This window comes from Ranitomeya imitator, chromosome 3, assembly GCF_032444005.1.
Source record: "Ranitomeya imitator isolate aRanImi1 chromosome 3, aRanImi1.pri, whole genome shotgun sequence".
NCBI lineage: Eukaryota > Metazoa > Chordata > Amphibia > Anura > Dendrobatidae > Ranitomeya > Ranitomeya imitator.
Genome location: NC_091284.1, coordinates 762139438 through 762155410, shown reverse-complemented (window position 1 = coordinate 762155410; position 15973 = coordinate 762139438). Strand labels below are relative to the sequence as shown.

Here is a 15973-nt window from a genome sequence, read left to right as displayed (position 1 = left end):
TAGACTCAGTCTGCTGCAAATCATCTTTTAACTTCCATCTTTTAAATTACATCTTTTTAATTATGATTCTGAATTAGACTGAATTACATCTTTTTAATTATGATTCTGAATTAGACTGAATTACATCTTTTTAATTATGATTCTGAATTAGACTGAATTGGACTGGAATTGACTGTAAGGTAACAGACTACTAACCACTACAATGTTTCGGTTTCTTTTCGCTTTCACCCCCATACTACTTTCCTTCTTACAATCTCCTGCAATCCCTCCTCCTAGTAAGGAACTAGTCATTTCTTCCTCCATACTCCCCAGCCATCTCACCTTCCCCTCAGAACTGTTCCTCCACATACAATCCTTTTTATCCAGACACACACGGCCGCATCATGTCCTATCCTGCTCCCACCTTCTAATGATCTGTCTGTTACTCCTCATTGCTGGTGACATATCCCCAAATCCCGGCCCTCCCCAATTCATCCCCACACTCGTTTCTAACCCCCTGCCACGATCCTCCGCACGTTTTCCCAACCACGACAACCTCATACCCATTCATCCAGCCCCCACTCCCCAGCTCCCCCTACTTGGAGCACTATGGAACACACGCTCCATCTGCAACAAACTGCCATTTATCCACGACCTCTTCATCACCAACAAACTCTCCTTCCTCGGCCTCACTGAAACCTGGCTCACCCCCTCTGACTCGGCCTCTCCAGCTGCGCTCTCCTATGGCAGATTCCACCTCTCTCACACCCCTCGCCCCAGCAACAAACGCGGTGGAGGAGTTGGCTTGCTCCTGTCCGACACCTGCTCCTTCACTCCAATCCCGCTACCACCCTCCACTACTCTTCCACCGTTTGAGGTGCACTCTGTCCGCATCTATTCCCCCTCCAACCTCCAGCTTGCTGTCATCTACCACCCCCCAGAACTAGCCATCTCCACCTTTCTCGACCACTTCACCACCTGGCTACTTCATTTCCTCTCTGTTGACATCCCCACTATCATCATGGGTGATTTCAATGTCCCCATTGACACGTTCACCTCAGCTACCTCTAAACTTTTATCACTGACTGCCTCCTTTAGCCTCACTCAATGGTCCTCTGAGGCCACTCACAAAGATGGCCACACGCTGGACCTCATCTTCACCCGCCTCTGCTCCCTTACTAAACTCACTAACACACCCCTCCCCCTGTCTGACCACAACCTACTGACATTCTCGTCCCTCTCCTCTCCTAGTGTGCAACCCCCACTCCACAAACTCACTCGCAGAAATCTCAAACATCTCAACTTACAATCACTCTCTGAGTCCCTTCTCCCTCTCACAGACATAGCTTCCCTTCATGACACAGATGCTGCTGCCACTTTTTATAACACCACAATAACAACAACACTCGATTCGGCCGCCCCACTCATGCATAGTAAAACTCGTACAATTAACAGGCAGCCCTGGCTGACCAGCCTGACCAAAGAATTGAGACGGGCTTCCAGGATTGCTGAGCGGAGATGGAAGCGATCCCACTCTGCCGACCACTTCACTGCATACAAGCAGTTTCTCGCCAGCTTCAAGTCTGCGCTCACTGCCGCAAAACAAACTTACTTCTCATCCCTCATATCCTCCCTGTCCCACAACCCTAAACAGCTTTTCAACACTTTCAATTCTCTACTCCGTCCCCCCGCACCTCCTCCCTCCCCCTCATTTCTGCTGATGACTTCGCCTCTTTCTTTAAACAGAAGATCGATACGATCAGAGAAAGCTTTGGCCCACAGCGCCCACTGCCCCTCTTAGCTGCTCAACCCTGCTCCTCCAAAACCAGCTTCTCCACCATGACAGATCAGCTCTCCACCCTCCTGTCAAGATCACACCTCACCACACCTGCATGCTTGACCCGCTCCCATCCCACCTCATCCCTAACCTTTCCACGGTCTTCATCCCAACCCTAACGCACCTCTTCAACCTCTCACTCACAACAGGTGTCTTTCCCTCATCCTTCAAGCATGCCAAGATCACACCCATCCTCAAAAAGCCCTCCCTCGACCCATCCTCTGTGTCTAGCTATCGCCCAATATCTCTTCTCCCTTATGCCTCCAAATTGCTGGAGCAACACGTCCATCTTGAACTGTCCTCCCACTTCTCCTCCTGCTCCCTCTTTGATCGGTTACAATCAGGCTTCCGTTCCCATCACTCAACTGAAACTGCCCTAACTAAAGTCACCAATGACCTACTAACTGCCAGGAGCAAGCGACACTACTCCGTCCTCCTTCTCCTGGACTTGTCTTCTGCCTTTGACACTGTAGACCACTCCCTTTTTCTACAAATCCTCTCATCCCTTGGCATCACAGACTTGGCCCTTTCCTGGATCTAGTCATATCTGACAGACCGAACATTCAGTGTCTCCCTCCCCCACACCACCTCCTCACTTCGCCCCTTGTCAGTCGGTGTTCCTCAAGGCTCTGTTCTAGGACCCCTACTCTTCTCCATCTACACTTTCGACCTGGGACAGCTCATAGAATCCCACGGTATGCAGTACCATCTCTACGCTGACGACACACAGATCTACCTCTCCGGACCTGACCTCTCCTCCTTGCTTACCAAAATCCCGCACTGTCTGTCTGCCATTTCAGCCTTCTTTTCTGCTCGCTTTCTACAACTGAACATGGACAAAACAGAATTCATCATCTTTCCCCCATCTCACTCTACCCCTCCAACAGACCTATCCATCAATGTCAATGGCTGCTCACTATCCCCAGTCCCACACGCCCGGTGCCTCGGGGTGATCCTCGACTCTGCCCTCTCTTTCAAGCCACATATCCAAGCCCTTGCCTCCTCCTGTCGTCTCAAACTCAAAAATATTTCCCGGATCCGTGCTTTCCTTGACCGCAACACTGCAAAAACGCTAGTGCATGCCCTTATCATCTCCCGCCTCGACTACTGCAACCTCCTACTCTCTGGACTCCCCTCTAGCACTCTGGCACCACTCCAATCCATCCTACACTCTGCTGCCCGACTAATCCACCTGTCCCCCCGCTATTCCCCAGCCTCTCCCCTGTGTCAAGCCCTTCACTGGCTTCCTATCGCCCAGAGACTCCAGTTCAAAACCCTCACACTGACATACAAAGCCATCCACAACCTGTCTCCTCCATACATCTGTGACATGGTCTCCCGGTACCTACCTACACGCGACCTCCGATCCTCCCAAGACCTCCTTCTCTACTCCCCTCTCATCTCTTCTTCCCATAACCGCATCCAAGACTTCTCCCGTGCTTCCCCCATACTCTGGAACTCTCTACCCCAACACATCAGACTTGCGCCTACCATAGAAACCTTCAAAAAGAACCTGAAGACTCATCTCTTCCGACAAGCCTACAGCCTGCAGTGATCCTCAACCTACTGAACAGCCGCACAGCCAGCTCTTCCCTCTCCTAGTGTATCCTCACCCACCCCCTGCAGACTGTGAGCCCTCGCGGGCAGGGTCCTCCCTCCTTATGTACTCGTGTGCCTTGTTATCTGCTCATGTTTAATGTATTTGTCTATATTTGCCCCGTATTCACATGTAAAGCGCCATGGACTAAATGGCGCTATAAAAATGTATAATAATAATAATAATAATTCATAACTGTCCTGGTAACTTAGACCCATCGTCAGGAACAGAACGTTTCAGAAAGTATGCCTCCCGGAGCTTCGTATTTTACCTTCTGCTCTAATAATAAAGCGATGCCACAAATGCAATTCCTAATAATCCATTGTAGATATTAACAACTATAGACATTAATTGGGTAAATGAGTCCATTTTTGACACCATTTCAAGGTTTTGATGACACAAATTCACTTCATTTTTAGAAAGCGGCGCTGATACAAAGTAATTAGACAATCGAAAAAGGCCTCCTCCAGATATTAAATCTGTAATTACATTTCTAAGGAACTGAGAGCAGTTGATTAATTGCACGAGCAGATTGGCTTAAGACAGCTAACAGATTGCTAAATTATTTGCGAAAGGTTAAGGTTTTACCCAATGAGACCGCACCTTATTAAAAAGGGGAAGAATGGGAAATGACATGAAAGAAAAAATAGGAAAATTTTGCATCTTATTTTTTTTTTTAACTCCTTCGCAACTGGACTGATAAGTGTAACATCCATTACATTCTTATTAAATGACTGCAAACAACCCAATAAAAAGTACACAACGAATAATCTAGATTTGCTGGAATTGCATCATCACATTAGGATTTAGATTCACGTACGTCTGTACTTTACCTGCAAACATTGGTGATGTCAGCGCCAGAGTATCCCTCAATCTTCTCCGCAATGACCTCCAGGTTTACTGCTGGGTCCAGCTCTACTTCTCGGAGATTTATTTTCAGCAGCTCAGCTCTTCCATTAGCTGTCACGGAGAGAAGGAGCAGACTTAACTTTGTAGAGATTAATACTAAGGTTTTCCCAAAAGTACTGAAAACATAAGTACGGGTGAAATTTTGCCAAGATTAAATCAATTAAATACAAATAATATTCTCCCACAAGATTTCACTAGGCTGTCAGGTGCCAAATCCTGATCAAATGCTGTTCCAAACTACCATTGCAGATTTAACCGAACATATGTTCATTGAATAAAAATAATAAGAAAAGGCAAAGATACGGATAGCCACATATTAGATGTTCTAGAGCTTTTAGTTTTTTATAAAGCAACAATTCCCAACTAAGTTATCATACCTGGACCACAACATGCTACATCTTAGCCAAATATAATCCCTAAATAAACACCAAATGTAGAGAATTCACAAAATTTAAATCTAAACAGCAATTAGACTTTTTTTCTTCTTACAAATGATCTTTCTTTAAAGGGGTTGTCAAGCCTTCGGCTACATGTCTGCAGTCACTGTATTTAAGTCCTCACAACGCAGGGGGGCGTGTGATCACAAGTATGGGATTTATTTACACACGGTCACGTGCCGACTAGTCGTGCGCGACCTCGCTCAACGCAAGTGTATTGAGTAAGGCCAGACACAGTCTAGTCGGAATGTGGCCGGAAGAATACAAATCACATACTTGCGGTCCCATGACTATCGGCACCGGCCCCGGAGAATCCTCACAGAACGCGTGATGTGAGCATTCCCAAGTTTGCCATCACAAAGTGCTCAGTCCGACCCCATTTTCATCAACATCCGCCTTTCTGAGTCAGGCACAAACTTCAGTCAATCATGTTTTTGTGCCCACCTAAAAAAAGGAGGAAACAAAAGATCAGGTCAGACAGAGCACCAAGTGACTCCATCTGTTTTATTAATCAATGACCTTACCCCAGAATCCTGTTTTTTAGGGCTTCTGAAGCCCCTATAGGGACACTGATGTGTGGCTAAAACCTGATGTGAACATGGCCTGAGACAGCTGTATGTAGTGGGAGCCTCACTGCTCATTCTGCTACTGTAAACCAGGTTTAAAAAGCTCTAAACCCCTCTGCCACCTGTCAAATAAAAATGGAGAGATCGCCAAAGATTTTCACAGTTTTAATTTTTTTACAATATTTCTACAAAATTTCTGATTTATCAAGGTTTTTATGCCAGAATTCTGTTGTAAGACACTTTCAAATATCAGAAACGTTTTGCCCCACGCAACGTTGTGAGAACATTTTGACTTTTTTTGTCTTATGACAGCCATCAAAGCTTTGCTAAAGTGTGTGGAGCTGGGGTGGTTTACGGCATTGCAATGCCCACTCAGCAAATTCATCAAAAGCTACGCCACTTTACTGGAGTATGCCTCTTAATGAATCAGGAGAGGCAAGTAGTGGCGCATGCTGCTAGATGAGCCCAGCCACAAATCTTACTCCAGGATCCGCTGGAGTAAGATTTCTGGTGTAGTGAAGGTCCCCGCTCATCATGAATTTGATGAACAGTGGGCGCCATGCCCGATTCTGCTCCCTTCCATTTTGTCGGTGCTAGGGCAAGAATGGTGTGAAAAAGCCAGAAGTTGCATTTTTTTTGTGCAATTACAAAAAAAATTGCAATTTTGCAAAGCTAGAAAACTTTTTTTTTTGCTAGAAATCTGGAGAAAAAGCTTTGATGAATTGCCCCCAATGTTTATTCTAAAATGCCACATAATGAATCACCACCTGACGGGTTCCCTTTTAAATACATTCACCAGATACTAAGAGCCACATAAAAAAATGTTGAGAGTATACTGAAAAAAAACAAATATTTATGATACACTATAGCAAAGCAAATGTCATCCAATGAACTGTCTTAATTCATAATGGGGTTTTTCAATTATTATTTTTATTTTATCTTTTTAAGAAAATGTTGTAATCCACTCTATTTCAGCTGTAATCTGTTAGCAGCCCTAGCCCCCTAAAACCAACTACCACGTTTTTATTGAACTCTAGATTTACTTTCCAACAAGCCCCTTTTTGGGAATTTTTCATTTGTGAATCACCATAAAATCAATTTTAAAACTGCATCACACATGTATGGCAAAAATGGATGCACAGACGAAACTGGATCCAGCACACTGATGAAAATAGGTCTTTATTTGGGTACGAGAACAAAGTTATGTGTTAATTAGGCCAAACTCATGGATCTGAGCAGGAAAAGTGCCCAATATCAATATACACAAACGAGACCTGAAGCTTGGAGCTACACTACAGACTTAGGCTAGGTGTGGTAGCTGCGGGTGGGACCATTATACTGTGTGGAGTGGCTGTTGGGAGACCATACTCTAAAGTGACCCCATCATACTGTATGGAGTGGCTGTCAGGAGAGCATTATACTGTAAGGAGCGGCTGTGGCGAGACCATCCTACTGTGTGGAGTGGCATTCGAAAAACCATCATACTGTAAGGAGTGGCCGTGAGGATACGATCATACTAAGTGGGGCGGCCGTGGGGAGACCATCATACTAAGTGGGGTGGCTGTGGGAAGACCAGAGTGGCTGTGGGGAGACCATCATACTATAAGGAGTGACCGTGGAGAGACCATCCTACTTTGTGGAGTGGCTTTCGGGAAACAATCATACTGTAAGGAGTGGCCGTGAGGATACGATCATACTAAGTGGGGTGGCCGTGGGGAGACCATCATACTAAGTGGGGTGGCTCTGGGAAGACCAGAGTGGCCGTGGAGAGACCATCATACTGTGTGGAGTGGCTGTCAGTAGACCATCATACTGTGTGGAGTGGCTGTCGGTAGACCATCATACTGTAAGGAGTGGCCGTGAGGAGACGATCATACTAAGTGGGTGGCTGTGGGGAGATCATCATACTAAGTGGGTTGCTGTGGGGAGATCATCATACCGTGTGGAGTGGCTGTGGGGAGACCATCACACTGAGTGGAGTGGCTGTCGGGAGAGCATCATACTGTAAGGAGTGGCCGTGGGGAGACTATCATACTAAGTGGGTGGCTGTGGGGATATCATCATACCGTGTGGAGTGGCTGTGGGGAGACCATCATACTGTATGGAGTGGCTGCCGGGAGAGCATCATAATGTAAGGAGTTGCCGTGGGGAGACCATCATGCTAAGTGGGGTGGCTATGGGAGACCATCTTACGGAGTACGGTGGCCATGCAGAGATAATCACCCTGTGGAGGATAGTTGTGGTGGAAAAATGTGTTTCCTTTGATGGCACATATGTGAAGTCACAGCCAAAATATAGATGGAGAACAAGGATGGCTTAGATGCTGAAATGAGTCAATTAGCAAACCCTTCAGACAAAGTTGCATGCCAAAACAGGAAACGCTCTCCTGTGATCAACCAAAGCTGACAGTGGAACTGACGCTACCGGGTCTCATATCTTGAGATTAGAGCATCTTACTGAATTCAAATCTAAAAGTAAAGTTAAATATCTTCTATTTTAAACACATCAAAAATAATTAATTTGAGCTTGACAAGCCCTTTAATGATCTCAGTCCTGTCTCAGCGTTTCAAAATTTTAATTTGATGGGATTCTCAAATGGTCTTAGGTAAGACCATGTAGTAGCTTGTTGCTGGTTATTGCTTTGGCTAAAAGATTACATTGGTCCAAACCAATGGATTATATGTAACATGGAAATAACACATCTAGATGTGGCACTGAAAGGAGAGAAGAGAAGTGGGATGATGACGATAACGGGAGAAGCCGGTGATTGGATAATATATCAAGGTCTACACTGTGTATATCATATTCATTTACATCAAAATTAAACATTATCACTGGAGTGCTACGTTTGGGGTGAGAATCTACACACCAAGCCCACTTTCATCATAAAATGTGTAGCTTAAGAAAAGATGAATTTTTAAGATCTATCAGAATATCAGTATTATCATTTGAAAAATACTTTTTTTGAAAGTCAACTTTAAGGACCTTGAAAACGCTCCGAATGTTCATTGTAATTCACTTTTTATGTGTGTTAAGTAATAAGTTCTCACAGCAGCGGGCAGCATAAAATACATGTATGAATAAATCTGTTCTAATGACATCACTTTCCAGGAAAAGCCAAAAATAAGTCATATACTTCAGCCAAGTCCTCGCTGGGATCAAATCCACTTTACATGCAGCCCGTACAATGCTCTAAATTGTTCCAGAAGCCGCAGCAATCCCATAATTTATACTTTATTCCAGTCTGGATGTAAATGCCCTTGAGCTAGAAGATTGTTATCAGAAAGAGGATTAATACCGTCCTCAGTAATGTCTTTTGTCTGGATATTGGGTTAAGACAGAAGTCCTGGCAGAGACGCGCCATTGTATCAGCATTGCAGACTGTACCCTACTCACAAAAAGTGTAGTAAGAAACTCTAAAAGATGGAGAAGGTGAAGATTATGTTAGAGGATCCCTCCTTTAAAGACATAAGCGCAGTGCTATGAATCTTCATGGCTGCTATTCATCTTCGCTGATGCAGAATACTTGAAAGTTCCAGATATAACTTCAAAAACAACGCCAACAATTGAGAACGGACTTAGAGCAAACTTATGTGACTTTTACATAGACAGCCATGCTTATTTCACGCGGTGTCCCGAAACTTCACCTTGTAATAAAAAGAGCTCACAATGTGACATGGAGGACTCAACTTTAAGGCGGTAATTTCTAAACCCATCCCTAATCCTGAACTAAACAGTCAAGAACAACCCACAGATTGATGGAAAGTAATATCCTGCCACACAATGTTTACCATCCCCTCTAAGGCTGTCAAACACCGTTCCGTCTCACATCACTGACAGACTGAAACAGGTTTTGCTCAAGAATATCCCTGTATTTCACACCATCTTTCCATTAACTCGGAACATTTCCCCTGTCCCTGCTGCTGAAAAATATCCCCACATCATGATGCTGCCACCACCACCATGTTTCACTGTGGGGATGGTATTCTTGGGGTGATGAGCCGTGTTGGTTTGGTGCCTGACATAGCGTTTAACTTGGTGGCCAAAAAGTTAAATTTTTGTCTCATCTGACCACAGAACCTTCCTCCATACATTTGGTGTGTCTAATATAGGTCTTTGAGACAAACTCAAACTGAGCCATACAATTTGTGGGCTTTTTTTTGCCCACTCATCCCTAAAGGCCACCTCTATGGAGTGTACAGCTTATTGTGGTCATATGGAAAGATACTCCAGTTTCTGCTTGGGAAGTCTGAAGCTCCTTCAGTGCTACCTTTGGTCATTGAGCATCCTCTCTGATTAATGCCCTCCTTGCTCGGGCTCAGAGTTTTGGTGGTTGGCCCTCTCTTGGTAGGTCTGATGTGGTACCATGTTCTTTCCATTTGATGAAAATGGATTTGAAGGTGCTCCGGGGGATCATCAGAGATTGGGGGCTGAATACTTTCACAAGTCACTGTATTAATAAACCAGACACTTCAGCCTTGAACTGGCCATGCAGCACTGATTGACAATCTTAGGCCTAGTTATCAGTGAAGCCTCAAAACAGGTTTTATTGGGTGCACATACACAATATCTGCAATGATCCGCTTGGTGCCAAACGACTCCCTTTCATCAGCTCCTCTCTGCCCTCTCTATTATGGAGTAATGTTCCAGCATCAAAATGCATACAATGACTTAAAAGGGATATTGTCCAGCAGCACAGAAAAGTAGTTAAAGCTTAGCCTTTAGTCCTATAGGGTAAAAAAAAAAAAGAAGAATATATTATTAAAGGCTAAGTTTTAACTACTTTCCTGTGGTGCTGGAGAACATCCCCTTTTCGACCACTTAGGGCTATTTGACCTGGAAGCCTAGCAGTGCATACTCCGTGCACCACTCCCAGACCACAGACTGGTACCCTAGAAGTATCCTGGGACGCTTATCCCTAACACAGGAGTGTTGAGCTGAATTGACAATTTTTATATTTATTAAATCAAAACGCACAGCCACCAAGCCTTCTGGGGCCCATGCCAACACTTCCTCCTGTAGCTGACAACTAGGAAGCCATCAATCCACCTAGCATTTACTGTGACAGGTCATGGGGGTGCTGCCGCTTACTGCAACCCGCCATAATCAACCTGGGGAACTCAAAGTGTCACAGTTTACTGTACAATAACATTAAAATAACTTAAAAGGGGTATTGCCAGCTCAAAGTTCCTATCCCATTATATATTAGGCATAATAATAATATTAGCAAACACAATTAGAAATGAAGTGTAGTTCTTCTGATAAGCGATGTCGCTTATGGATCGCCCCCACGGCAGGGCAATGGGGTACTCGGAGCCGGGCCCTTCGGTTCTCGTCAGGGATGTCACGGTGGCTGACCCGGTCCGTGGCCCTTTGAGGGATGTCCAATAAAAGGACGAAAGTTTATAGGATAATGTTCGTGACGCCACCTGTGTTATTCGGTCAGGGTGACCGACGCTGCTTAGGGGTCCGCTGGGGTGATGTTATGGCAGCTAGATGGTATACCTTCCCACAGGTGAAGTATATCCCCAGGGCTTCCCAGAGTGTAGATGGAGAATGGGGGATGGTGAGAGGCGCAGTGAAGAACGAGGACACAAGGTTGCAGTCTCTTTACCTTTACTGAAGGCTTCAGCATCCACAGTCCAGAGCACCAGATCACAGGGCAGGCAGAGTCCAGACAGTCTGAAGGCAATTCCAGAGTCCCCTTATCCAGGTGGAAATCAGTAGCCTTCCTCTAGCGCCTGAGTGTTGTAGTACCTCCCTGCTGAGCTTCTCGGTGAGGTCCTCACAACTGATTTTGGTGTTCTCGATCTTATGTCTCTTTCTCTCTCTCTGTCCCCCAGAAGGTATGGAAAGGACAAACCTGTATGACTGATGGCCTGAGGCTTTTTACAGGGACCCTATGACGCCCCAGCCCCCACAAGTTGCCACCGTGCCTCCTGGGTGTAGGGTCGGGCAGCTAACGTGGAATTAACTGTCCTGCCAGTCTCTGAAGTAAAGCATAAAGTTCCTTACTCCCTCGGTGTTCTGGCTACCGGCTTCTGCGCCTTAGAGGGAGGCAGCCTATTGCAGGGCAGAACTCCCTCTGGATTCTTCTCCTTGTGCTATGACTTCGTTTCTCACTCTCAGCAACACAATTCTCTTCGTGTCCTTTCTTAGGATGCTGCTGCATATCGGGGCAGGCGCAGCTCCGTAACCCTCTATCTAGGCCTCTGACAGGATCCCACCCCTGTCAGGGACCTCTCTGTCTGCAGCTGTTTGTTGTTCCTCCTTCCCCCTGTCTGCCTGACAGGTGCTGCCTGGGTGAAGCCCAGTCAGATTCTGCCTAACTTCCTATCCAAGCCACCAGTGTTACCTAACTGTGAGGAGTGCCCTACTAAATAGGAGCATAGCTCCCCCTGGTGGACTGGAGTGTGAAGTGTGTTGTGTCGTTTGTGATACCTGGTAAGGTGATCTCCTTTATTGCTTCCAGACGTAACATCACTCCCCCTGGTGGAAGAATGACATTACTGCAACGACCAGGACACTGGGGCGCTGCACTTACACCATATGCAGAGCTATATATCTATGGTCACGACCATTGATAGTGACAGTTAGTTAGCGGTTAGTTGATAGTGACAGTTAGTTAGCGGTTAGTAGTTGTAACCATGGATACCTAAGCTACTGCAATGCATTGCACATGGGGTTGGTGACCTAGCTTATCAGTAGAAGTATACTACATTACTAATTAGAGGCATTTGCTAAGATTATTGTTACACTTACTATATATTGGAATAGGATCTCGCCGATAGGAAAACCCCTTTAACTATTGCAACTAACTTTAAGCTTCCTGTTATCAGGCAGCCATGAAAGAGTTATCCATATGTGATGAAACAATAGGAAAGTTGAGGCAGCTGCAGTCTGATGTAAGGACGTCTAGACTGTGCAGACACAGAGATCAGCCATCGGTGAATTACAATGATCTGATTACAACGATCTGTGCCTTCGAGTGAAAAAAAAAAAATTGAGAAACTTCTGTTCTTTCATGGAGAACAGTAGACTTTAAACACTGAACTTTTTTTTTTTTTGAACAGTCTTTGGCAGCTCCCAGTGATGTTGAAATGATGTTCGGCAAAGATGCCCGACTGTGCCTGTAAATATTTAAAAGGAATTACAGATATATTAACGTCTGTGAATGGCAAATAAGCCAATGTCAGGACTATCCTTTGGGAAGTTTGCCTTTCAGTGCTGCACTTTGTATTTACCTATAGATATATTTCGGCTTTGATAACCTGCAGTTCTTCGTTGGCTTACTTCGTCTCCTTTATTAACTGTGTGCAAGGAGGAATGGGCACTCCCTCAAGACATTGCCTTCCTTGGATAAATAATTTGTATACAGATCAAGTCTTTTTAAAAAGATAGGCACTCCTTTGCTGAGCCGTTATCCCAAATACTTATTAACCGAGCACAGCTGTTAAAGGGAATGTGGCAGCAGGGTTTTTCTATCTAATCTGACCACAGCATGATGTTGAGGCTGAAACCTCGATTCCAGTGATGTGTCACTGATTAGGCTGTGTGCTGTAGTTTCAATTAAATCACTGTTTTATCAGCAGATTACCACTGCAGGACTGGTAGTCTCATGCCTCCTAGTCAACTGCTCTGTGTAACCCCGCGCTCCACCACTGATTAACAGCTACAGTGTAGACAGAAAGCTGCCAATCAGTGGTGTGGGCGGGGCTATACATGGCTCAGCATTCAAAGCACTGCTAAATCTGCAGCAGTGAAAACTGATTGGATCACAACTGTAAAATAAATGATACATGGCTAGAATCAAGAGCTCTGTCTATACATCATGATGTGGAGGCAAAAACCAGGTGCAGGTTCTGTTTAAGTCCACATGCACAAAAATGTTTGGCACCATGATACCGGGTAACTTTTCTATCCCGCGGCTCTCCTCTTATGAAGATCATCAACATGAGCTTATCAGAAGAACTGGTGCTACTGGATAATGTTAGGTTTGGCATCCTATTTAAAGGGGAATGCAGGCCATCGCACCTGTAGAGTGAGGTACAATCCTTCCTGAGCTATTGTCCCCGTGTTGTGCCATTGCTGATTAGTTCTGTATCTGACCCTGATCTCAGTCTTGCTCCGGACTGCGCTCCTGCAGGGTCCTTTGAATGGGAGAGAGAGAGAGAGAGAGCGAGACAGAGATAGAGAGAGATTTTTTCACGGACTAGAAAATCCTTCCGGGCATGCTCATATACGACGCTGGATTCCTGTGTTTGACGGTCAGCGACGGATCCAGCGTCCATAGACTTCCATTATAGCCGACGACGGACAGCGCAGGACCAGTCGCTGAGCGATTTTCCGACGTGAAGAAAAAAGTTCCTCTAAACGTTTTCTCCACCTGACGGACCGCTATTTTCCGACGGATCCAGTGCACGACGGATGAAACGGATGGCCATCCGCCACAATCCGTCGCTAATACAAGTCTATGGGAAAAAAACAGGATCCTGCAGAACAATTTGCAGGATCCTGTTTTTTCAAAAATCGACGGATTTCGACAGGAAAAAGAAAAAAAAGCCAGAAGTGTGAAAGAGGCCTACGTCCCAAGGATCCTCCTTTAGCAAAGTTCATATCTGCATATGTGGGTTAAAGGTCCAAGAAAAAGAACTTCTATGCTAAACCAAATAACATTTTTTTTTTTTAACAGGTATTAATAAATACATGTTTTTTTTTAAATATGAAAATTACAATCCCATAACCAAGTAAGGCTATGTTCACGTTAGATTCTGGCCATGCATTAATAGTGCTTTCCGGGATTATGTTTAAAGCCCCGAATAACAGGATTCACAAGAAGCTCTTGTCAGAGCCAATGACTATCATGAGGCAGAAGGGCCCACTTTGTGCTCGGTTTGGCCTACGATAAAAAACACAGGAATGCAGGAAATCCTTTTAGTGCCAGAGTAAAAATAATTATTTTTCAACCAATCAGAAGGCTATAAAATAATTTCTACCAATCAGCATTTAGAAGACAAACGGATGACTACGAAAATAGACTCTTCCATCCAAGTAACGGTACTTTATACATTGTAAAGCCAACTCCCAAGGGCAGGGTGTACTCATATTCCTAAAGTAATCACAGAATAACCAAATTATATTTTATCTATATATATCTATCTCTATATCTATCTATATCTACCTATCTCTAATATACATAATATATGTATGGGAGGAGGAGCTAGAGGCAGAGCTCCCTCCCCTGAGGTTCAGACAGAAATTATCACTAGTTCCTGGCATCTCCTATCTCAGTAATGTAATAATCTGTACTCACTGAAGACAGATTTTACACCAGAATTGAGAATTTTGAGAGTAAATGATCAGTCCAGGAGGAGAAAAAAATAAAAGCAGATTTCGTTAATAAGATATATTACTAGGTTTCTTATTTACATGGGTATAATTGATTTAATAATCAGAATAACCAAGGTGCACAGCTGGATTGGTTTAGATCAGTGTAATATTGTCCAATAATTATTAGGTTTTTTCTTTAAAGAGGAAAGACAAGTCGAGCATTTCCAGTAGAGCCTGTACATTCATGTATATTGAAAATACTGAACAGAAATAAAATGGTGACGGAGATTGTTCCTCGCCGGGCTTTTTCTATGAGTAATGATATCAACGGAGTTCATTTGTGTATTGCTGTGCAAAACAAGAACGCAATCTCTACAGGGAAAGTAAAAGCAAATCTCAAACAACAAGGATTACGGCTGAAGTATTCCGCCTGGAAAAATACTTACTCAATAATCCTTGAGGTTTGAGATTGACTTTTTCCTTTATAAATCTGTAGAGATAACAATGTACAAATGAACTGAAATGACACCGATACTCATAGAAAACAGTACAGCCGAGAATAATACTGCTCTTCCCATATCCCTAAAAGTATTCCTGTGCCACCCCTGAGAATTATACATACTTGTCTAAAAAGGAGGCAATCAAAATAGTCAATGTAAAAAATATATACAGGGTGGGCCATTTATAAGGATGCACCTAAATAAAATGGGAATGGTTGGTGATACCAACTTCCTGTTTGTGGCACATTAGTATATGGGAGGGGGGAACTTTTCAAGATGGGTGGTGACCATGGCGGCCATTTTGAAATTGGCCATTTTGGATCCAATTTTTTTTTTTTTCAAATGGGAAGAGGGTCATGTGACATCAAACTTATTGAGAACTTCACAAGAAAAACAACGGTGTGATTGTTTTTAACGCAACTTTATTCTTTCATGAGTTATTTACAAGTTTATGACCACTTATAAAATGTGTTCAAAGTGCTGCCCATTGTGTTGGATTGTCAATGCAACCCTCTTCTCCCACTCTTGACACACTGATAGCAACACCGCAGAGGAAATGCTTAACGCGGCTTCCAGTATCCGTTGTTTATCCCTGTATCCCTGTATATAAATTTATACAATGTTATTTTCTGGATTTTGTTTTTGATATTCTATCTCAAAATATTAAAATTAACCTACCTTTAACCCCTTAATGACCGCCAATACGTCTTTTAACTGACCTGAGATATAAGGGAATAGCCTCCCCATACAGGTGACAATCCAGCAGCTGTCGGCTGCACACTATAGCTGACAACTTGCTGTATCAGCCACGATCAGTG

At 44.2% G+C, this 15973-nt stretch overlaps 1 protein-coding gene across 1 annotated transcript in view; it reads right to left on the bottom strand.

The window, feature by feature from the left end:
• KATNAL1 (katanin catalytic subunit A1 like 1) overlaps positions 1-15973 on the bottom strand; it is a 221868-nt gene that overhangs the window by 6203 nt on the left and 199692 nt on the right. The window contains exon 10 of the mRNA XM_069759015.1: positions 4247-4373. Coding sequence (XP_069615116.1) covers positions 4247-4373 — 127 coding nt within the window. The remainder of the gene's footprint in view (positions 1-4246; positions 4374-15973) is intronic.